The sequence below is a fragment of the Lagenorhynchus albirostris genome, chromosome 6, assembly GCF_949774975.1.
Source record: "Lagenorhynchus albirostris chromosome 6, mLagAlb1.1, whole genome shotgun sequence".
In the NCBI taxonomy this organism is placed as follows: Eukaryota; Metazoa; Chordata; class Mammalia; order Artiodactyla; family Delphinidae; genus Lagenorhynchus; species Lagenorhynchus albirostris.
Window position 1 is genome coordinate 89,182,605 of NC_083100.1, and position 26,084 is coordinate 89,208,688.

Sequence of the window (26,084 nt, forward strand, 5' to 3'; positions counted from 1 at the left end):
ATCCCTCTACCCCTTCTGTACAAAAGCATGTCCTTTTCACACCAAATGGTGGTGCAAAATATATTCTTCTTCCTGAACATTTGCTACTTTATACATTTAGTGTATGTTATGTGTGCATTCAGTGTATATGTTATGTGTGCATTCAGATTAATGAAACTGATGTGAAAAACATAACCACTGTAGTTAATCTAAAATCGAATTTTTGAGACATTAAAAATAATATTAAACATGTTAAGTGTAGAATATTAGTGACGGGCTATTTCTGGTAATAAAAAATGGAGGCATATGTATAAACAAATTTAAACAATTTAACACAAATATTCCCTTTACTCGGCTTGATTTTTTCCTTTTTTACTCTCTTATTTCTTATTTATAAGCAATGACCAAAAAGGAAATAGGGAAATGTTAAATAAAACTCCTAATCACCCATAAAGTGGATCATTAGATCCTGAGTAAAAAGAGGCAACTGCTGTTTACTTACTAGAATTATGTTATGTGGTGTCTTCTAAGTGAGAAAATTATTTATGTCTGAGAAAATAGTTACTATATCAAAAACAAAAGCATATTGATGCATCATCTATAGTAAAATGAATATTCTGTCATGATAAGAAGATAATTTCAAGTGTTAGAAATATTTTTCTTCTAAAATTTTAAGGAAATTTTCAAAATTGAACTTTGCCTATCAAGTGAGCCTATTAAACAGTGGCTCTCAAATTTTAGGGAATAGGTACGACTTTTACATTGTTGACTCCTGGGGCCCCCTCTTGGAGGTACTCACTCTGTAGGTTTAGAGTTGGGTCCAGAAATCTGCTTTTTCAGGCAATTTTCAGGGACTCTAAGGTGATTCTGATGCATAGGGTCTGAAGAGACCCTGTTTTGGGTTGTAACAGCACATTCACCAGGCTAAGCACATTCACCAGGCTAACCAACTTGACCTATCTCTTCAGGATGATGTACTGGACGATTCTTGGGGACCACTCCCACATAGAAGAAGCGGCCATGGACGGTACTCTGAGAAGAATTTTAGTACAAAAGAATTTACAGAGACCCACAGGTATGATATGTGTCCCACACAGTCTAAAATGTGAAGTAGTGTGCTAAGTGTAATAGTATTGCCTTTCTTTCTAGTTTTGTTGGCAATATAATCATTTTTACAAGCAGATAAAATAATTTATAGTATGACTTTATAAAAGTCATTAACATTTCATGTTGTACTTTCCCAACTTGAAAGTCAGGTTCTTACCATACTGCTGGTGATATTATGGGGATATTATTTGACAATTACCTAAGTTATAAGGCTATAAGTAGGATTTCACCTGCATGAAATTTTGACAGTTTATAGCATTGTGTTAGGGTGTTTTTACAGCTATGTGTTAATGATATTGAGATAGATGGTAATATTCCTAGAGGATGAGAGACTAAATGGATAGACAGGTGGGAACATATAAACAACTTTTGTGAAAGACACTCACAGCTCTTTTCAATCTGGCTTTAATCTCCCTTCCAGCCATGTCATCTAAACTACCAGTCTATACTCTCTGTACTTCCAGGACTGTTCAGGAGCTCAGGTCTTTTTTCTGCATTCCTGTTCTTTCTCCTATGCCATTTTCCTCCCAGATCCCTCATCTAGAATGCCCTTCCAACTTTTGTGTACCTAGAGGAATCTTACCAGTCTTGTAAGGTCTAAGTTTAGTACTTCCTCATAAAATATTTTCATACTGCAGAAGCCTCAGAGACTTTTGTGCCATCCCCCACCCCCTCCCACTACATCCCCATCAAAAAGGACACAATACATTGTCTATAGCATATGTTATTTTGCAATTAGGCTTAGCATACGTTATTTAACAATTAGGCTTTCTATAGCATATGTTATTTAATAATATAAAGTTGAAACTTTATATTTGGTACTTATGTTTTTATTACTTTTAATGTGCCTTATGCCTTTTCCTCCAAGTAGATTGTTTTTACTCTTATAGGAAGGAACAATCATTGGAATTTAGTTTATTTATGTAGGTGTGTCTCAATTCAGTGATTTAACAAATACTAATTGAACACTCACCTGGTGACAGAAATTGTTCCAGATGCTGAAGAAATAAGTTCCTGCCCTTGTGAAGAGAGTTCCAATTCTCAGGAAACTTACTTTCCTGTATAGGATAGAATATGTAGGATACATCATGTCAGGTAATTATAAAAGCTATATAGAAAACAAAATATAAGAGATGGGCAGTTATGGGAAGGTACTATTTTAGTTATGATTATCAAAGTAGTCATCTCTAGAAAGGTGATATTTGAGAAGATGACTGAATAAAGAGAGATAGCAAACTATGTGATTATGTGAAGAAAGAGCTTTCCAAGTAGACAGAATGGCAAGTTATGAGTTAGGAAGGAACTTAGCATGTGTAAGAAACAGCAGTAATGTTAGGACAGTTGGCGCTCCGTATCCATGGTAGGTTGAATTTACTGAACCCACAGATACCGAGGGCTGACTATAATATGCCATTTTATATAAAGGACTTGAGCGTTTGCAGGTTTTGGTATTCATGGGGGATCCTATAACCAATCCCCTGCAGACACCAAGGGATGGCTGTATGCCTAGAAGCATATGATCAACTCGGGAGAATAGTAGATGTGAGAGTGACAAGGTGACCAAAGTCAGATCATCCAGGACCTGGAACACACTGATAAGGACTGGATTCTATTCTAGCTTTAAGGGAAGCAAGCCACTGGGGATTTTGAGGAAAGTGGCATGATCTGCTCAAACACTATTTTATTTTTTAAAGAACTTTGTACTTCTTTTTCTTAACTTTTTTATTTTTAACTAATTTTAGACTTTTATTCAGTAGAAAGGTTGGACAATTGATTTAAAAAAAGCTTCTCTGACGTTAACATCTTACATAGCCATAGTATACATAACATTATTTTCATTTTAAAAAATGACTCAGGAAGCAATGTATAGAATTGCCTGTCTGAGGGTTCTTATGAGGGAATCTGAGACAGGCATTCTTGGGAAATTTATTTATGAAGGGAGTGTTATTTCCTTGCTGTCATGTGTTGTAGTTGTGGACATGACCAACATAAGTCAATCAGATGGAGATATCTCACAGGAAATTGGAGATTTTAGTTCTGGAGCTCAAAGCAGAACTAGAAACTTAGTTCGGAGAACTGGCAATAGAAAACCGATGATTTAAAGTTGCTGGATTTAAGATAGACAAGGGAGGAGAAAACAGAGGCTTCTTAGGGTAGAAATGTGTGAGATGCTTATATTCAGAAGAGTCAGGATCAAAAATAAAGACTACAGAGGTGTTTGAGCAATAGGAGCAAAGCAACAGAATTCAGTGCCATAATAGCTGACAGAAAAGTTTCAAAAGGAAGATGGTATACCCTATTGGGCATAGCATAGTGTATTAGACAGAAGAAATATGGAGTCCTAGGAAGAGTATAAGCCTTCCATTTATATAGGCTTGAGTTAAAATTGCACAACCTGCATAAACTTTTCAGCACCAATGTTCTTATTTGTAAAATGCATATGATAATATTTACCTTACAGAGAATTTATAACAATTCATTTATATCAGAAGTTAACACCAATGTAAATTGATTAGTATAATTTCTTGAATACCTAAGAGACTAAGAATAATTATAGAAATAATATGCCACGTACTAGAGCCTTGCATTTGTACCTTGCCCACCATAACTCCATAACCCGAATTTTATTTTTTTTGATGGCATCTGGCCTGTGAATGTATTTCCTTTTTTTTTTGAATTTTATTTTATTTTATTTTTATACAGCAGGTTCTTATTAGTTATCTATTTTATACATATTAGTATATATATGTCCAACACAATCTCCCAATTCATCCCACCAATACCACTGCCCCCCCTACTTTCTCCTCTTGGTGTCCATACATTTGTTCTCTACCTCTGTGTCTCTATTTCTGCCTACAGACTGGTTCATCTGTATCATTATTCTAGATTCCACATCTATACGTTAATATACAATCTTTGTTTTTCTCTTTCGGACTTACTTCACTCTGTATGACAGTCTCTAGGTCCATCCACGTCTCTACAAATGACCCAATTTTGTTCCTTTTTATGGCTGAGTAATATTCCATTGTATATATGTACCACATCTTCTTTATCCATTCGTCTATCAGTGGACGTTTAGCTTGCTTCCATGACCTGGCTATTGTAAATAGTGCTGTAATGAACATTGGGGTGCATGTGTCTGTTTGAATTATGGTTTTCTCTGGGTATATGCCCAGAGGTGGGATTGCTGGGTCATATAGTAATTCTACTTTTAGTTTTTTAAGGAATCTCCATATTGTTATCCATAGTGGCTGTATCAATTTACATTCCCACCAACAGTACAAGAGGGTTCCTTTATCTCCACACCCTCTCCAGCATTTGTTGTTTGTAGATTTTCTGATGATACCCATTCTAACCAGTATCAGGTGATTGTAGTTTTGATTTGCATTTCTCTAATAATTAGTGATGTTGAGCAGCTTTTCATGTGCCTCTTGGCCATCTGTATGTCTTCTTTGGAGAAATGTCTGTTTAGGTCTTCTGCGCATTTTTTGATTGGGTTGTTTGTTTTTTTAATATTGAGCTGCATGAGTTGTTTATATATTTTGGCAATTCATCCTTTGTCCATTGATGCGTTTGCAAATGTTTTCTCCCATTCTAAGTGTTGTCTTTTCATCTTGTTTATAGTTCCCTTTGCTGTGCAAAGGCTTGTAAGTTTCATTAGGTCCCATTTGTTTATTTTTGTTTTTATTTCCATTTCTCTAGAAGGTGGGTCAAAAAAGATCTTGCTGTGATTTATGTCAGAGAGTGTTCTTCCTATGTTTTCCTCTAAGAGTTTTATGGTGTCTGGTCTTACATTTAGGACTTTAATCCATTTTGAGTTTATTTTTGTGTATGGTGTTAGGGAGTGTTCTAATTTCATTCTTTTACATGTAGCTGTCCAGTTTTCCCAGCACCACTTATTGAAGAGGTTGTCTTTTCCCCATTGTATATTCTTGCCTCCTTTATCAAAGATAAGGTGACCATAGGTGCATGGGTTTATCTCTGGGCTTTCTATCCAGTTCTATTGATCTATATTTCTATTTTTGTGCCAGTACCATACTGTCTTGATTACTGTAGCTTTGTAGTATAGTCTGAAGTCAGGGAGCTTGATTCCCCCAATTCCATTTTTTCCCCTCAAGATTGCTTTGGCTATTTGGGGTCTTTTGTGTCTCCATACAAATTGTGAAATATTTTGTTCTAGTTCTGTAAAACATGCCATTGGTAATTTCATAGGGACTGCATTGAATCTGTAGATTGCTTTGGGTAGTATAGTCATTTTCACAACATTGGTTCTTCCAATCCAAGAGCATGGTATATCTCTCCATCTTTTTGTGTTACCTTTGATTTCTTTCATCAGGGTCATAGTTTTGTGAGTACAGATCTTTTACCTCCTTAGGTAGGTTTATTCCTAGGTGTTTTATTCCTTTTGTTGCAATGGTGAATGGGATTGTTTCCTTAATTTCTCTTCCTGATCTTTCGTTATTAGTGTGTAGGAATGCAAGAGATTTCTGTGCATTAATTTTGTATCCTGCAACCTTACCAAATTCATTGATTAGCTCTAGTAATTTTCTGCTGGCATCTTTAGGATTCTCTACATATAGTATCATGTCATCTGCAAACAGTGACAGTTTTACTTCTTCTCTTCCAATTTGTATTCTTTTATATCTTTTTCTTCTCTGATTGCCATGGCTAGGACTTCCAAAGCTATGTTGAATAATAGTGGTGAGACTGGACATCATGTCTTGTTCCTGATCTTACAAGGAATGTTTTCAGTTTTTCACCAATGAGAATGATGTTTGCTGTGGGTTTGTCATATATGGCCTTTCTTATGTTGATGTAGGTTCCCTCTATGCCCACTTTCTGGAGAGTTTTTATCATAAATGGGTGTTTAATTTTGTCAAAAGCTTTTTCTGCGTCTATTAAGATGATCATATGGTTTTTATTCTTCCCTTTGTTAATATGGTGTATTGCATTAATTGATTTTCATATATTGAAGAATCCTTGCATTCCTGGGATAAATCCCACTTGATGAAGATGTATGACACTTTTAATGTGTTGTTGGATTCTGTTTGCTAGTATTTTGTGGATTTTTGCATCTATATTCATTTTTCTATATTAGTCTGTAATTTTCTTGTTTTGCAGTGTCTTTGATTTTGGTATCAGGGTGATGGTGGCTTCGTAGAATGAGTTTGGGAGTGTTCCTTCCTCTGCAATTTTTTGGAAGAGTTTGAGAGGTTGGGTGTTAGCTCTTCTGTAAATGTTTGATAGACTTCACCTGTGAAGCCATCTGGTCCTGGACTTTTGTTTGTTGGAAGATTTTTAATCACAGTTTCAATTTCAGTGCTTGTGATTGGTCTGTTCACATTTTTTATTTCTTCCTGGTTCAGTCTTGGAAGGCTATACCTTTCTAAGAATTTGTCCATTTCTCCAGGTTGTCCATTTTACTGGCGTAGAGTTGCTTGTAGTAGTCTCTTAGGATGCTTTGTATTTCTGCAGTGTCCGTTGTAACCTCCTTTTTCATTTCTAATTTTATTGATTTGAATCCTCTCTGTCTTTTTCTTGATGAGTCTGGCTAAAGGTTTATCAATTTTGTTTATCTTCTCAAAGAACCAGATTTTAGTTTTATTGATCTTTGCTATTGTTTTCTTTGTTTCTATTTCATTTATTTCTGCTCTGATCTTTATGATTTCTTTCCTTCTACTAACTTTGAGTTTTGCTTGTTCTTCTTTCTCTAGTTCCTTTAGGTGTAAGGTTAGGTTGTTTATTTGAGATTTTTCTTGTTTCTTGAGGTAGGATTTCATTGCTATAAACTTCCCTCTTAAAAATGCTTTTGTTGCATCACATAGGTTTTGGATTGTCATGTTTTCATTGTCATTTGTCTCTATGTATTTTTTGATTTCCTCTTTGATTTCTTCAGTGATCTCTTGGTAATTTAGTAACATATGGTTTAGCCTCCATGTGTTTGTGTATTTTACATTTTTTTCCCTTCAACTGATTTCTAATCTCATAGTGTTGTGGTCAGAAAAGATTCTTGCTATGATTTCAATTTTCTTAAATTTACTGAGGCTTGATTTGTGAGCTAAGATGTGATCTATCCTGGAGAATGTTCTGTGTGCACTTGAGAAAAAAGTGTAATCTGCTGTTTTCAGATGGAATGTCCTATAAATATCAATTAATTTGTCGGGTCTATTGTGTCATTTAAAGGTTGTGTTTCCTTATTAATGTTCTGTCTGGATTATCTGTCCCTTGGTGTAAGTGAGGTGTTCCCCACTATTATTGTGTTACTATTTATTTCCTCTTTTATAGCTTGTTACCATTTACCTTATGTGTTGAGGTGCTTCTATGTTGGGTACATATATAGTTATAAATCTTATATCTTCTTCTTGGATTGATCCCTTGATCATTATGTAGTGTCCTTCCTTGTCTCTTGTTACATTCTTTATTTTAATGTCTATTTTACCTGCTATGAGTATTGCTACTCCAGCTCTCTTTTGATTTCCATTTGCATGGAGTATCTTTTTCCATGCCCTCACTTTCAGTGTGTATGTGTCCCTAGGTCTGAAGTGGGTCTCTTGTAGACAGCATATATATGGGTCTTGTTTTTGTATCCATTCAGTGAGCCTGTGTCTTTTGGTTGGAGCATTTAATCCATTCATACTTAAGATGATTACTGATATGTATTTTCCCATTACCATTTTCTTAAGTGTTTTGGGTTTGTTTTTTAGGTCCTTTTCTTCTCTTGTGTTTCGACCTTGGAGAAGTTCTTTTAGCATTTGTTGTAGAGCTGGTTTGGTGTTGCTGAATTCTCTTAGATTTTGCTTGTCTGTAAAGCTTTTGATTTCTTCATCATATCTGAATGAGATCCTTGCTTGGTAGAGTAATCTTGGTTGTAGATTTTTCCCTTTCATCACTTTATATATATCGTGCCACTCCCTTCTGGCTTGTAGAGTTTGCTGATAAATCAGCTGTTAACCTTTTGATAGTTCCCTTGTATGTTATTTGTCATTTTTCCCTTGTTGCTTTTAGTAATTTTTCTTTGTCTTTAATTTTTGTCAGTTTGATTACTATGTGTCTCGGCATGTTCCTCCTTGGGTTTACCCTGCCTGGGACTCGCTGTGCTCCCTGGACTTGGGTGGCTATTTTCTTTCCCATTTTTGGGAAGTTTCAACTATAATTGCTTCAAGTATTTTCTTGGGTCCTTTCTTTCTCTCTTCTCTTCCTGGGACTCCTATAATGGGAATGTTGGTGTGTTTAATGTTGTCCCAGAGGTCTCTTAGGCTGTCTTCATTTCTTTTCATTCTTTTTTCTTTATTCTGTTCTGTAGCAGTGAATTCCACCATTCTGTCATCCAGGTAACTTATCTGTTCTTCTGCCTCAGTTATTCTGCTATTGATTCCTTCTAGTGTGTTTTTCACTTCAGTTATTGTATTGTTCATCTGTTTGTTTGGTCTTTAATTCTTCTAGGTCTTTGTTAAACATTTCTTGCATCTTCTTGATCTTTGCCTCAATTCTTTTTCCAAGGTCTTGCATCATCTTCCCTTTCATTATTTTGAATTCTTTTTCTGGAAAGTTGCCTATCTCCACTTCATTTGGTCATTTTTCTGGGGTTTTATCTTGTTCCTTCATCTGTTACCTAGTTCTCTGCCTTTTCATTTTGTCTGTCTTTCTGTGAATGTGGTTTTCGTTCCACAGGCTTCAGGATTGTAGTTCTTCTTGCTTCTGCTGTCTGCCCTCTGGTGGATGAGGCTATCTAAGAGAGTTGTGCAAGCTTCCTGATGGGAGAGACTGGTGGTGGGTAGAGCTGGGTGTTATTCTGGTGGGCAGAGGTCAGTAAAACTTTAATCCACTTGTCTGCTGATGGGTGGGGCTGAGTCCCCTCCCTGTTTTTTTTTGGCCTGAGGCAACCCAGCACTGGAGCCTACAGGCTCTTTGGTGCTCTGGGAGGGCTCCCACCAAGGAGTATTTCCCAGAACTTCTGCTGCCAGTGTCCTTGTTCCCACGGTGAGCCACAGCCGCCCCCCGCCTCTGCAGGAGACCCTCCAACACTAGCAGGTAGGTGTGGTTCAGTCTCATATTGGTTCACTACTCCTTCCTGCTGGGACCTGATGCTCACACTACTTTGTGTGTTCCCTCCAAGAGTGGAGTCTCTGTTTCCCCCAGTCCTGTCAAAGTCCTGTAATCAAATCCTGCTAGCCCTCAAAGTGTGATTCTCTGGGAATTCCTCCTCCCATTGCCGGACCCCCAGGTTGGGAAGACTGATGTGAAGCTCAGAACCTTCACTCAGTGGGTGTACTTCTGTGATATAATTGTTCTCCAGTTTGTAAGTCACCCACCCAGCAGTTATGGGATTTGATTTTGTTGTGATTGCTCCCCACCTACCATTTCATTGCAGCTTCTCCTATGTCTTTGGATGTGGGGTATCTTTTTTGGTGAGTTCCAGTGTCTTCCTGTCGATGATTGTTCAGCAGTTAGTTGTCCTGTGAATGTATTTCTACTGCCAGTCCTATAGTGCTGAGTGGCTCACAGGTGCAATTCTAGTTTTAAGGGGACAAATTATTATTTTTATCCACATTTAAAAGTGTCATTTAGTATATTTTGTTAATTTGATTAATTTTCTCATTGTATATCAATTAGAATTCTGTAAGATTTAAAAAGTCCACACACCACATGTAAAAATTTATTGCTTTATTTCATGCTGACCTGCTTAATAAGTGAATTTCTTAATATTGGAAATGCTAGTCTTATATAATTAGGCAGGATTTTATTCCATCAAGCAGAAACATCACTCAGTGTTGTCTTTATCTTTAATAACTCTTAAGTATGGCATGCCAAATGTTATTGATATACAAATGAGTCAAAAACAAATCTCAGAAGATTTTTAGGAAATAATAGATAATTTAGATTTTATAAATAGCACATTACTAGAAAGTAACAATGAAAAGCTGGCAGTTAGTCATTCTGCATCTATATGCATATATGCATGTTATATGTGGGAGGACATGCACTTACGCAAATATATTCTATAAGATATCCTTACATGGATGTACATTCATTGCTCACGTCTTCCTAGAAACATCTTAGACTTACCTATATTCTCTCTTTTGTTGGTGTATGTTTATAAATATTTGACCTGACTCCAAAGTTATTATATGAAATCAGTAACTATAATAATGCCTCTGTTTCCCTCCATGTGTAACATCTTGTTCTTTACGTTTGGGGTTTAAAGGAAATTCTGTCTTTCCTGATGCATCTATGAATGACTGTGCACTAGGATGCAGTACATTTGGTTATACTCTGTACTTCAATAGAGTGAAGGTGATATCGGCATTATGAACAGCAATAGGAATAGATAGAAAATTGTCTCTGTCCCTTTATATAACCTCTGTGCATTCTAGGGTTGGAATTGTACTGATCGGATAGTTAGCCCACCACCCAGACAGCCCTGTATTTGCTCACCACCAGCACTGCCATTGCCTCCTTTCCAAACTCATGAGAATACCTCAATTTTCTGGGCTTTGAAAGCACTCGTTATCTCCAAACTTGGTACTCCATAATCTACTGCTTTAATGATATAGTAGATCATTGACTCCTTAATGTATAATCTATGTGCCCAGCAAGACCATAACAGGTTAAACCAAAACCATAATGGATATTCTTGTTATATCCCCTGTAGAATGTTATAGTGCCTGTAATTAGTATGTGCTTAAGACTAATTATATGTTGAATGAATGAAGAGATGAATGCCTGCAATTTTTAACACTCTAACCCATGGTATGGTATTAAGATCTCTTTTAACAAATGGCACACTTCGTTTTGTTAGGCCCTATATTAAATATAAGAAGCATAATCTATATTCTGATTCAATCAATTGTGTGGTGGTTGAGTAGGACGCTCCATGAGAGCAGGAACATGATCTGTTTTATTCTTTGCTACATACTAGTACCTGGCAGTGTATGGTGCAAGAGAGTTGCCTTACAAATATGTATTGAGTTAGTGAATTCTGTGTCAGATAAGGATACTTTCCAGTTTTCCCTGCAGTAGAAGGGCATGTAGAATTACATGAGTCTGATTTAAATACCATATTATTTGATATCCAGAAGCTTATTTATGTTACCTTTCCCTCCTCTCAAATCGTGGCAATTTCTGAGAGAATAAACAAGTACACACTGGCCCTGGACCAGTCGTAATTATTTGATTCACTCAGTAAATTCTTTGTCATTGACCAACAAAAGATCTCTAATTATATGAAATAGATAAAAACTTAAGGACTATTTTGCAATTCCTTGATACATTATTTTACTAACATTCATAAGTAGATATGTGTGTGTGCATGTATGGGGTGTGTGTGTGTGTGTGTGTGTGTATATATATTACATATATATACATATATGTGTAAAAACAACTTTAATGTAGTTCGGAATCTAAGACCCTGTGTAGGCAACCTATCTCAAAAAATACTTTTAACAATTTTTTAAAAATAACTTTGACATAGTGGTAAGTATTTTTAGTTTTTTGGACCCCTCTTATACCTCTTAAATCAAGAATAGGGTAGTACACACCTGTTGGGTGTTACTACCTTACAAATCTTGACTTTCCTTTAACACAAAATGTATAAAATCTTTTCCTCTCTTTCTGAAAACATAGTGATTTTAATTTATTTCTCTCTCCAAGTTTTCTCTCTTAAATATCACATTGGTACTGTGGTCATTTCTCATAAGATTTTTTTACCATTTTCTTTCTTCTTTTTAGATCATAGTGGAAATAGGGGAACTAGTGGGAAGATCTTGGAAAATTTCAGAGTTCAACAAAAGTTAGATTCAAAAATCCCTAAAATGTAACAGTAGTCTTGATATCATGGGAGATGTTTAGAAAATGAATACACAATTAGGGTCTTTATCATGTGCTCCTAAAACTTATTGGGACTTTATCTTTCATAACACTTCCAAACTGTGATTCCATTATGCTTGATTAGAACAAGTATAACATTTTATTTTAAATTTTCTGTACTTACACTGACTTGGTTCCAAATATTCACCATTCCCAGTTCAGATAAGAATAACTTTCCTGGGAATTGATTTTTCCCCCATTTTATTATTGCTTCTTTGTTAAAGACAAAAAATAGATGTGATATTTTTAAAGATATAGAAATGAACTTGTTCTTTCATATAAACTTGACTCATCTCTATAACAAAAAAGTAAGTTGATTCCTTTTTTAACTTTTTAATTTAAAAGACTATCTGTTTTATTAAAGGGCTTAAGGAAAAATCAAAATCATTGATTTGTGGATGTGGGGGAATATAAATCCCACTCACCTAAAAGCTTTGTTATATAATTTTTATCTAGACGTAATTCAATCCAAAATAGTATGGTATGGGACTGGAGATGATAAAGATGTTTGTCTAAAGCCTAGACTAACAATGCAATGTATGACACGTTTGAGAAATTTTTACTGCTGCTGAATCTGAGGAAACAATATTGGTAATTAAATTAGATTACACACCCATTGTCTTCTTCTTTTATATGATTAACAAATTTAATATTCAAATGTAGAGACGCATTATGTTGGGAACAGCTTTTTTAAAAAAAAAGCTCCTCTCTTGCACCATACACTGCCAGGTACTAGTATGTAGTATTGTATTACACTGGTGAGAGAGAAAGAAAAGCGTTTTCAATCTTTCTGAGATCACCTTTTTGAAACAGAATGGCGGCAGCAGGAAGCTGGATGGTTTTATGGTTCATGTTACCCATAATTATACATGAAGAAACAAAAACCTAATTCCCAGCATAACTCCAAATAACAAATTAATCATTGAGCAGAAACTAGTAAAACATGGGCCACTTGTTTTAATTGTTAACTCATTTCTCAGAGGCTGACTGGGCATAGAACATCTTTATATTCTACTTGAGGAGAAATATTTATATTTAGTTTGATTACATTTGGGATAGATCTACACACTGAACTGAAGAATTATTCCCAAATGAAATGAAGCATGATATGCTTTCATTTTGATTGTTAATCTTGGCCCATCTACACAGGAATACAATTAGTGTAAACTCGAAAATACTTTTCATTCAGTTGCCTTGCCATTGAGAGGTACCTCGGTTTTTTTATTGAATGAGCTGATTCAGAAAGCTCTTTAGCATTCAGTTGCCAAAGGTATTTTGATTGCATTGTACTATCAAAGTATGTCATATCTAAAGACTAGCTATGTCGTAAAAATTGAATATCTATAGCAGTGAGGAGTTGTTATATAATTCATATGTCATAGATCTTACTCTTCTATACTGAATGAAGTTTACTTAAGGTATTATATGTGTTGATATTTGCACAAGAAGACACCGGCTAGACTCCAATCACATTATGAAATACAAAATAAAAAGTTGAATAAATAACAAAACATGATTTTTTACTACATATTATGTTAGTCCATTGGTATTCACTAACAGATACTGATGATATAAAGAAGGACAAACAGTCTCAGAGCAAATTAATGATTAGACTAAAAAAATAGAGTGAAAAATTTAAGTATCAATACAACTAGAACCTTAATTAAGAAATTTACTATTCATTCTTCCCTACTATAAACATCAATCTTTAGTCAATTTATACTTCAGCCTGCACACAGGTGTTTCATAACACTGTAGACTAACTCCAAGTGGATGAAAATATCTTATGATTAAGCCCCTGAACCTTTTATATTCTGAGAAGTGCACCTTCATGAAAAGATTCAAAATATAACTAATTACACTGAATTATTTTAAATAATGGTTGGGTAAGTGATTTAAATGATGAAAGTATCATGGGAAATTCTTTTAGAAAATAACCATAATTAAGAAAGCAGTGTAGAAAGGAAAGATATCTAGGGTGGCTTTCCCTATGTGAAGTAAGATTTTTTTGCCACAGTTTATTAAATAAATTCTATGTAATCTATACACATGTATTTCAGATAGGGATTAAGCTATTTCAGTTTTTCTGATTTTTGCACTACTGTGATATAGACTGGGTAATTTCTAAGATATCTGAAGAAAAATGTCAATTATAATAAGACATTAAAAGAGCAGAAACATAATTTTAAATAATCTCAAATGTATTGCTGTTATTTGTGTGTATTGATTTTGCAGGTCTGGCCGTGGATCATTTCAGTGAACGGATATACTGGGCCGACCTTGAGCTCTCTGTTATTGGCAGCGTTCTATATGACGGCTCTGATTCAGTAATCTCTGTCAGCAGCAAACAAGGTTTGTGAAGTGCTCTTGTTTTTGCTTTTAATTATCACTGAAAGTATTAAATAATGATACATAAATATAATATGAAAGCTTTACATTCTGTATTTCCTCAAATTCTCTCTCTTTTCAACTTATAGCTCTTACTGTTCCTTACAATTTTCATTCTTACTAGAATAACAAAGAGGCCAGGCCAGAAGAACTTCTTGACTCTAGAACAAACGTGGTCCATTGCTACCCGGATTCAAAAAATATTCATTCTGTTTGTTGCTTCCGTGGATGTTCTGCTCTGAGCAGAACACTTCAAGTAATCGAGATTAGTGCCTGTGAACGCTAATTTTTATTTCAAATTGCAGTGATAAGTAGGAAATGAGTTATTGTATATAGTAAAACATCATAGTAAAAATTATTATTTTAGGTAGTTGATAGGGATATTCTCATCCATGTGAAAAGCAACATGTAAAAATGACAACTTACCTCTCACACAAGTGACTGCAGAATCTACATGTGCTCTTCTTTTGTGGCACCCTTTTATATCTCCATCTCTGTGTCTACCTCCTATTTTTTACTCTCATTTTTGACTCCTTTCTGTGTCCCACACTTTTTTTGCCTGGCAATCTCAGTTCTTTCTGATGAAACTAATTGATTTTCCTTCTGTTCTTCTTTCCCTTTCCTACCAAAACTGCTTACCTATTTAACACCAATTGTTCACAATATATACTTGAGGTTTTTATATTTACATATTTTATTTACTGAATATTGCTTTGCTTCCTTTTTTTTTTTAAACAAAATCAGAGAAGTTTCAAGAAAAATAATTGCATTGAACTTTCACTGTGTCTTTACTGGAAGTGTGTGTTTTTTGTATGATAACCCTAGATGGAAAAAAATTCCGTATTCACATAATTGATTGCAAAAATTTACCTGTTTTAGCTTAAGTGTACATTTTACTGTTTCAAGGAACATTGAAGGAAAATATATGTTAAAAGGCATTTTATGTTTTACAACCTTTAGATAATAAGTGAAATATAAATGTTATATTGTTTAAATTTCAGTACCAAAAGTTATATTTCTTATAAATTCTCTCAAATAATAGCCATTTTGTAAAATATGAAAAATTGTTATTATTATTACTATTCTTCTCAGCCATACTAGTCATATGTATGATTACCATTTGCCAATTTGTTTTCTTAACCCCATTTCTGAAACAGATAATAGTAACGCCAAATTTTTGAGGAGGATTTTACTGTTTAAAATCAGTTCATGATTGATTGATAAAATTGTCATTCAGGTAATCTAATTTGACCATTAATTTTATACAGAACACAAAATGATAATTTTGTAAATTCCTGGTTTTGAGCAATGGATAACTTTGGCCTGTAGGCTTTTTGTTGTTGTTGTTTGCAAACTGTACACCAGAAAATATTACTGTGTATAATATGTCCCCCAGCCAATGCTTTGTGTTGGTGATGATGATTAAAGTGATGATGGAAGTGTTTTTTATGTTCTGAGTGACAAGTTTAATATCTCGCATATTTCTACTGCTAATAAATTAATCCTAACAATGTTACAGCTAATATTAAAAACATTCTAATTCTGAAAGGTTTTTTATGAACAGGAATAAGATTTTCTAGATGATCTTGGATAAACGTAGTTTTCTTAATTCTGAGTATTTATATTGCAACCCTTACAACTGCATTTTTTAAAAATTCTAGGCTTGTTACATCCACACAGGATTGATATCTTCGAAGATTATATATATGGAGCAGGACCTAAAAATGGTGTATTTCGAGTACAAAAATTTGGCCATGGTTCAGTAGAATACCTAGCTTTAGATGTTGATAAAACAAAAGGTGTTTTGATTTCTCATCGCTATAAACAACTAGACTGTAAGTATAATATTTTATACTATTATCTATATTGACAAAGTTTCTTTCTTATGACTCTCAAAATAAAGTATTTTTAAATTCTTAACTCTATTCATGGCTTAACCCCAATAAGTTAAGTTCACTTTAATTTTGGTATAACCAGACTTTTCAAATTACCAAAGACAAGAAATAAATAATGCAATAGTTGCTATTTTTGCAAAAACAGGTATGAAAATTTCAGGATTTGTTTGTATTTTCTTGGAATTAGAATTAACTTTGTTATAAAAATTTGTCTCTTATTTTGTGTTTTTCTAAATTCTTAATAAAACTTTGTGGGTCGATAGATAAACCACGCAAGTAAGGAAATTTGTCATTAGCCTTTTTCACTCACTGATAACCAAGTAAAAATCATAGCTTTAACATTTCATCTTTAAAGGTATCTGAGGAGAATGTTCCCAAAGGTTGTATTTTCTCTCATGGTTTATGACTTTTATTGTTACTTTCTCTCCTAGAAAAAAATAGGTAAATAATTGACATAGTTATTTTGAAAGATCTGTTTCAAACAAAGCCATAAAAAATATCGAAGAACAAAGGAATAAAATGTGGCTGAAACGCTAATGATCTGTGTTTATGTATGAGTTCACCCTTCAAAAAACTTTCAGATTTACTTATAACTATTCTTTATGGCAAATAAAAAGGGATTGGGCTTCCCTGGTGGTGCAGTGGTTGAGAGTCCGCCTTCTGATGCAGGGGACACGGGTTCGTGCCCCGGTCCAGGAGGATCCCACATGCTGTGGAGTGGCTGGGCCCGTGAGCCATGGCCGCTGGGCCTGCGCGTCCGGAGCCTGTGCTCCGCAACGGGAGAGGCCACAACAGTGATAGGCCCACGTACCGCAAAAAGAAAAAAAAAAGGGATTTAATCTCATTTGGTATGATGGTCTGGAAAGGTAGCAACTGATATTTACCAAATCAGTTTTGGAAACAGATTAAAACAACATATATTCCCCTAAAACCTTCCTGAAATTCTATTCAGTGTTTTGCTACTCTTTGCTAATGATCTGACACATATGGTTCCAAGGTTAATATGAGGACATTCCCTCTCATCCTCTAGTTCTGTTTGATTCATATTCATAGTGAAATATCTCCACCATCATAAAAAATAAATTAATAAAAGTCTGCCCTAAGTATAATAGGTGTTTGATTACTGGTTCTTACAGAATGAAAGCCACTTTCATAGTCACCATTTCACTACCTAGATACCATTTCTGTTTCATTCTAATGATAGATCCTGCATGGAAAGCCACGCAACAGCTGTGGCTGCAGAGGATACCAATTGGATAGAACTATAGACAAAAATAAATGTGGTACCCATTTATCCATGCACACAAACTCCTATCTGATGGAAAGCACACCATATTGAACATGTTTTTAGGGAAAAAAGCCATGTTTTGTTTGTGTTCTGACAGACAACTACCTATGGATTTTAAGCCTTTGTAAATACCAGGGGGAGCTGTTTCTGTCTGTTAAACCAGTTTTGAAACTACCTAAATTTGCCAAAGGAAAAGTGACAAAGTATGTGCTTGAATAATTTCTTCTCCCTCATGGGAAATGTAAAGTAGGGTAAAGTTTCTATTAATGTTGAATGTTGGGTAGTAATTTCTTTTCATCTATAAAGGAGAATTGGAATATTGAAATAAGATACTCCCAGTAAAAATTTGATGTTATTTCTTTTCAACATTGCTAATTCATCATTTCACCTTATTGAATTTTATGTTTTTGAAACCTATTGTATTTATAATTATGTGTTTCTTTTTTCTTTTGTTTTGTTTTGATCAGTACCCAATCCATGCTCGGATCTAGCATGTGAATTCCTCTGTTTGCTGAATCCTTCTGGGGCCACCTGTGTGTGCCCAGAAGGAAAATATTTGATTAATGGCACCTGCAATGATGACAGCCTGTTAGGTAGGTAAACTTCATTATTCTGTAAGTAATGAATTACTGTATACAGTAAATGTTCACAACTACTGAAACTGAGCAGTATTAGCTACTCAGTCATCACTGATATTTCCATGATATCACTGGTTCTTGAATGCCTGTGTAAACTATTCTTTTCTCTGATGATGACTTCCCGTCAATTCTTTCTACATTTGTTCACAAAGCTGCATTGAGCACTTACTGTGCATCGAAGACTAGATTAAGAACTTTGAAGTCACACACAGAATCAAGAGACCTGTTTATATAGCTCCTGTATCAGTAAAGATAATGATATTTCTGAGGGTGCCATTCTGCTATTAGTTTAAACCCAACTCCCAAATCCATTTATTCATTTAGCAACTTTATATATGTTTTGTGTGCCAACACTAATTTAGAAACTGATGATTAATTTAGAAAATAAATCTTAGTTTCCTCTATGTAAAATTTGATTAACAGTAAATACTACTACTACTAATAATAATAATAAATATTTTGAGGGCTTCTGAGCAAAGCATAACACTAATTTAGAAACAAAGGACTAAGTTAGAAACAAAACTGAAATTTCTTCATTCAAGAAGTTTATATTTTAGAAGCTAGAGGTTGGAACAAACATTTAAAAACTTGAAATATTATTTCAGATGCTAGTATGTGTTAAATAACAAAACAGAAAAAAATCAAAACTGAAAATAACGTGATGGGAAAGGGAAAGAGATGTCTCTTGGATATCCAGGCAGACTTTCAATAAGTTTCCTCATATTCAAGACATTAGCCATAATGGGAAAAAAATGCTACTAAGAGAAAAGAAAATCAACACATTAATTTTATGTCACAGACAAAAATGCAGTGCTCCAAAAATCACTTGAGGGTCACAGCAAACATTTTTCCAATGAGATACACACTTAGGATCTCTTCATAGCAGGGCTTCCCACCGGTTGTATTTCTCTGTTTAAATGAACTCCTCATGTGAACACAGTGTCTTTGCCCTCAGTCAGCACCTATACCCCCATATCATTGTCTCATTGTTCTCTGCTGGGGGTTATGCCAGCTGAAGACTTTTGCCTTTCCTAAGGCACTCAGTGTCTAAAACTGTCACAGCTCTTCCATTTAATATGTATTTTTAATCATTTGATATGCAAAGCTGAAGAGGTTGAAAAGATGAAATGATGAATGACACAAACACCAATAAATACTTATGTGAATAGTGATATAAGCCACAAAAGAGACAGACTTTATGCTATTATGAGGAATTAGATGATTATCCAGTTAGAGAATTGATTAATTCCTATAGAACATGACATTAGAACAAGATCTGCAAAGATAGATTATATTTAGATTAAATAGGAATGAAGGAGGAGGACACTGAGAAGAGGAAACTGTCTGAAAAGTCATGAAAGCATGGACTGTAAAGAAAATAATGAGTCATTTATTCCAGTTAGTGTGTAGGATGTGCAAAGTGCTGTTGTGGGTGGCAGTTGGAACATTCTTAACGGAGAGCTAAATATGAATCATGACTGGTATTTTGGATGGGTATTTTAGTGCCAGTCATTGAAAAGGGATGCTGTCACTGGTACTAGGATGCACCCTTCCTCTACCAATTCTCCCAACTAGAGTTGCCATGATCTCAATTGTGATGGTAGAATAAGAGAATTAAATGAACATTTTCAGGTACATTTTTCACTCACTGCTCTGACACAGTCACAAACTCTATACTTAACATCTCAGAAACAGATTCTTAAAAACGTCAACAACTCCTTCCTTGTGGAAGATGTGCCTCATTTTCAGTAGTTCCATATATACCCATAAGCAGTGCTCTCACAGATGCCTCCTGTGTGCCATGTCTACTTACACTATTGTTTGGGTGGGAGAGACCCCTGGGAAAGAGATGAGTATTCTGCACAGAAGTACACAGCTTGTGCTACCAGTGTGACTTTTACACTGGTTCAGATATTATAAGTGTGTTTTTTTTTTCTTATGGTCAGGTTGCAGACAGCTTTTCTTGTTTTCCTTTTATAAGTAAATAAGACTGTCTCTTCTACATAACCTGCCTTTTTCCTCTTTGCTTAATGCAAATAATTTATTCAATAATACAAAATCAACAAATATACAGGAAGAACATGGTCTGGAGTAGAGCTGAGGTGGTGCTTTGGATTAAGCCAAGATCTATCACTTAACTAATATGTTTGGCCCTGTACTCCCTCAGTCTCAGTTCCTTCTGTGTAAAATTGGATTAACAATAAATACTACTACTACTGCTAGTAATAATAATAAATACCTTGAAGGCTTATGAGCAAAGCATATTTTAAGTATGTTATATAGATATATATATAATTGCATTTAATCCTCACAAAACTCCAATGATATTATACTGTCATTGCCCCTATTTTTACACATAAAAAATTGAAGTATGGAGAGGCTCAATTGTCTAACAATACTTAATAATGGTGGTACCCTAAGGTGGACCTAGGCATTCCACACTCTTAATCATCACATAATACACTCCAGTGTCTCCAAGTCACCCAAAGTACCCATGTCCAGAGTCATTGGAAATACTAGAAATAACATACAGAAAGTGCCTAGCACAATGCCTTGCAAAAAGTAGACACACAGCACTCTAAAATAAATCTGTCATGAAGTAAGCAAGAAAATGAAGCTATTACCAAATTGTATAGTTTTATGTTTTAAATGAGGAAGCATTTTGTCTAAATATACAAAGATCTAAAACTTTTTTAAAAATTTTAGTTTTACTATTTCAATCCTGCTTGAAAGGCAGGGTTACAGAAACCTCCTCAATGTTTATTTTATGATTTAAAAGAAAATCTTATATTTTAAACAATCTGAGTGTTAAAAAGTATTCACACTGGCCTCTGTATATGAGCCTTGGTAATGGATGGCTTGAACCACTTCGGTTAGGAATATAATTAAGTGGATTTTAGAATTATTGATTGGTGAAGATAAAAGCCAATTAATTTTTTCCTGACATTAGCATTTGATACAGCCAACTTTTTCAGCTCTTTATAATTGCTTGCCTTTCTCTAGCTGCTATTGTTAAATGATGAGCACCCTGAGTATTTTTAATCTTCATGTAAGAAATTTGAATTCAAATGTTACGCGTTCTTGGAGAACTGTTCACCTGCTCTTCCCTATAGTTGATTATAATTGCTGGAGCTTGGCTTCTGGGGGTGATTTTGTTATTGACAAAAGCAGCTTCCTTTTTCATTATAGAACTATTACAGTTAGGTTTTGAAAGAATGTAACTCTACTTCCATTTCATCAGGCAGTGTTATATTTTTTAAATTTCTGGTGCCTAATGAGGCACATTATAGAAATGCACCTGTCCTAACATGTAGAGATTTTGAATACCTATGTATTTTTACACAGAACATCTACAGGTGAAAATGAGCCCTCCCGTAACAATCTTAACTGTGATCATAATACCTTAAATATTTATCTTCATTGTTCACATTCACAACTCCAGTTAGGATATTTCATGCTGAATGAGTTAGAAATGTTTTGGTAAATTTTAAGTTGAGCAAGCATGTTTCACTAGAGATCTTTCTTGAGAACGTGACCTCTATATTCAACTCTTTGCTAGAGATTCCCACTTGCATTTATATAGGTATCTCCAATTTAATATGTTCAAAGATAAAACAACACTTCAGGTCCTATTGGCCTCGTGTTAGAAACTGAAGAATTATCCTTGTTTTTTCCTTTCCCTCTGATGTGATTTTTGTCTTCTAGTTACCTTCAGAATATGTCTACATTATCTATCCCACATTACTCTATTTTAGGCCATCATCTTATCTAGCCTGGACAATTTAAACAGAGTCCTAATAGTCCCCCTGCTTTCAGTTTAACCCCTACCAGTACAGTCATTCTTGGACTTTTTAGACTTTTCAAAGACCTAACATTGCTATGGGGGCAAAGTCCAACATCCAAGGATCTCCTATGACACTCTGCTTATCTCTTTAAATTCACTTCTCTCTTTCAGTTCCTGCCTTCACACTCTGTAATCCAGGTCCAGTCACAGTAACTTTCATTCAGTTTCAACAATGCTCACCTTCTGGTATTCATAGATGCCACTCCACGTGAGCTATATTCTCAGTGCGCCTTATGGGCACTCAATACCTAATGCTGAATAAGAATGTTACTGGGTAATTTACCTAGTAAGTTCCTCAATTTCCTGTTGAAATTTAACAATACACCTTGTAGACCCAGATCGCAGGTCTTCATCCTCATACTATTCTAGTATGGCTAGAACTCAAATTCTCATTTGTGTGTATGTTATATACTTATATACTTAAAAATTTACAAAGTTTTATAATTTTTACTTTCCAGTTTCTTATTTAATTTAATATTCACAACAAACCTATGAGTTAAGTTGCACATTTGTCCTTAAGGCTATCTTAAAGTAGAAATAACTAAGGCTCAGATAGGTTAATTTGTATGCCTAGTAAGGGGCAGAGCTAGGACTTAAAAACAGGTCTCACTACATCAACTGTCATTTTCTTTATACTCTGTGTATATAGTGCCTCATGAGAGAGCCCTTCATATTACAAATGCAGACTTCAGTAATGCCAACCTGAAGCCTCCCTACGTGACAAAGTATTGGAAACTGCTTTGCAATGCCGAAAATCTCGAAATTTGTCTGACACTGCTGATAGATGGTCTCTGTTTATGACAGTGGTTATGATACTTGAATTATGTTGTCATTTGAAGTCACTGAGGCTCTTTAAGATGTTTTTGTGATTATTGCAGTGATAATTATTCAAGCTTCTGTTATGTCTGTGCCAGTGCATCTTGAGTGAACAATATAGGCGGTTTTGATTTTATCTTATTTTGTATAAAGTAAGCATAACTGTAGAAAAAGGTATTTTTTGAATAGAATGCTCTTAAAACATTGTCAATTGTCTTTATTCCATTGGACATTATGTCCTGTTCTATGTAGAGCAGTAGTTCTAATGGAGCAAGGCCATGTCTACACATACAGAAAAATAATGTGGAAAATGATTCCAAACCAATCTTTATCATAAATCAGACTCATCATATTTTTAAAAATGATTTTGTGACCCCCAAGGAATGACCATCCTTTCTTTCTCTCAGCCAAAATGTATTATATAGGCAGATTTTGCCTAATTATTTTATATATGGAAAAAAATGTTTCTGACACTGTTTTATCACCATCTTGTATCAAATCTAAGTAATTTTTAGTTTTGTGTGTTAATATATAGCTGATAAGGATGTACATCAAAGAGTATCTTTTCATTTAAATGTTTCTCTATACTAAAAATTATATGTTTTTGTATATGCACACCATACTATATATATGCACTATACATACTATATATATACTCCCTACATACGAATGAGTTCCATTCAGAGAGCATGTTCGTAAGTCCAATTTGTTTGTAAGTAAAATAAAGTTAGCCTAGGTACCCAACTAACACAATCAGCTATATGGTACCATACTGAAATAGGTTTATAATAATTTTCACACAAATAATACATAAAAAACAAACACAAAAAATAGAGAAAACTTTTTTTTTTTTTGAAGATGTTGGGGGTAGGAGTTTATTAATTAGTTTGTTTTTGCTATGTTGCGTCTTCATTTCTGTGCGTGGGCCTTCTCTAGTTGTGGCAAGCGGGGGCCACTCTTCATCGCGGTGCACGGGCCTCTCACTATCGCGGCCTCTCTTGTTGCGGAGCACAGGCTCCAGACGGGCAGGCTCAGTAGTTGTGGCGCACGGGCTTAGCTGCTCCGTGGCATGTGGGATCCTCCCAGACCAGGGCTCAAACCTGTGTCCCCTGCATTAGCAGGCAGATTCTCAACCACTGCGCCACCAGGGAAGCCCAGAGAAAACATTTTTAATCTTACAGTACAGTACCTTGAAAAGTATAGTAGTACAGTATAACAGCTGGCATACAGGAGCCGGCAGCGAGTGAACAGGCAAGAAGAGTTACTGACTGGAGTAGGGAGAGGAGGTGGGGGAGGGTAGAGCTGAAGGATCTTCAGCAATAGGAGACGGAGGGCAAGCTGCTTTTTCACTCATGCCTGACGTTCAGTACCAGCTACATCACCGCTGCTTTTACACTGCTTCCGGACATCCTGGGCTTGAAATAAAGATACTGTACTCTATACAATACTGTACAGTAAAGTACACAAAAGCACAACCACTTGTAGAGGATACAGGCACGTGACAAAGTACACCAGACACATGAACTAACTTATGTGATAGGACATGCAAACACACGTTGGCATCTTTGAAAGTTCGCAACTTGAAAGTTCGTATGTAGGGGACTGTATATATATTTATCTTACATATTTCGATTTGATTTAATATCAAACACTTCTAAAAACTAGGCCATGTTTGCCCATATCATGAAAAAACCCATATTGGTTGGAAAATATTTTATCTTTAGAAAGTTTCACTTGGTTTTATTGTTTAATGTTTTAACAAATATAAGAAATGGTAAACAATGCTTTAAGCCTAAAAAAGAATAAAAGTTAATTCAATACTTGTGTTCACCATTCAACAATGGTTGAAATCTATTTCTCTATTTTCAGATAGTATTTTGTTTCTTCTACGTTTATATTAGGGGTATTTATTTTTGGAATTTTATGGAAAAAAGTGAATCTTAGTATTTAATTTTTCTTTATTTGAATTTTTCTTATTCTACCACCTACTGAATGGCATGCTAATTTGTACATTTCTTCTTATAACCAGATGATTCATGCAAACTGACTTGTGAAAATGGAGGAAGATGCATTTTAAATGAGAAAGGTGATTTGAGGTGTCACTGTTGGCCTAGTTATTCAGGAGAGAGATGTGAAATCAACCACTGTAGCAACTACTGTCAAAATGGAGGAACTTGCATGCCATCAGCTCTAGGTAAATAATTGAGTGGCATTGTATATTCAGATCATCTGTAATTTTCCTTATATGTGAAAAATCTACAGAAAATACTTAATGCTATGAATATAATTCCTGTTGTCTTAACAAATACATTAACAAACATTAAATCTAATAATTAATTCAACATAATCAGTGGCATTTTTTCTAAATTGAGTATATCAATCGAAGTCCAAGTCACAAAAATTAACAATAATAATGATGATTATCTTGTGTTAAGTGTGTACCATTGACAGGGCTCAGTGCTTATAGATATTCTGACTCTGGCTTAAAATGATGAGGCAAAATCAGTTTTACACGCCTTATCTATTTGACTCCAAAATCTGGGGTTTTTTTTAATTGAAGTTTGACTAATGCTAAAACTCATGTTATTAAAAATTAGATTTATTTTAAATATATACATACTATATCAGTACATCTTAGAGCATCATAATTTCCATCTAAAATCATAACTACTCTGTTGTCATTGCAATGTAGTATATTCAAAACATATTGCTTTGAAAACATCAGTTTACTACATATTAGGATATACTTGAGATTCTTACTAATTTATGCTATATCTATGCTCGCAAAAGGTGTTTTCTACAGCACATAAGTGAATACTAAAACATATTTTCCTACTGACTTCTATTAAATTTAAAATATGTTCCCACTGGAAAAAAATTAACCATAATACATAATAGAAATATAATTTGCAAATTCCAGTATTAGTGCAAAGAAGATTATGCAACTATTAGAGTGAAATCTATGTACATTTAATTCTCCTACGATAACTGCAGATTTAGGTAGTCAGATAGAAAAGGAATCCATATGATCTTCACATCCCCTATGTGGTTAATTTCTTTCTTACTGGGATTTCTCACTGCTTCTATTGCTTAAGCTATTCTTTGAAGTATTTAGCATAATGCTAACAAAGAGCCACATGAAGCAGCATTTTCAATGGAGTTCAGGAGAAGCAAGCTGTTTTCTGATTTGCATTCTAAGAGTAAAAACAATACTACTTCTTTGATAGTTTGATAGTTTGATACCTGTAAATATTTTGGACTTA

The 26,084-nt window shown here is 34.7% G+C and overlaps 1 protein-coding gene across 1 annotated transcript in view; it reads left to right on the forward strand.

Moving 5' to 3' along the window:
• LRP1B (LDL receptor related protein 1B) overlaps window positions 1-26,084 on the forward strand; it is a 1,442,028-nt gene that overhangs the window by 1,330,978 nt on the left and 84,966 nt on the right. Inside the window, exons 79-83 of the mRNA XM_060151186.1 lie at window positions 948-1,054; window positions 14,188-14,304; window positions 16,002-16,175; window positions 17,991-18,116; window positions 24,851-25,015. Of these exons, the coding sequence (XP_060007169.1) occupies window positions 948-1,054; window positions 14,188-14,304; window positions 16,002-16,175; window positions 17,991-18,116; window positions 24,851-25,015 (689 nt within the window). The remainder of the gene's footprint in view (window positions 1-947; window positions 1,055-14,187; window positions 14,305-16,001; window positions 16,176-17,990; window positions 18,117-24,850; window positions 25,016-26,084) is intronic.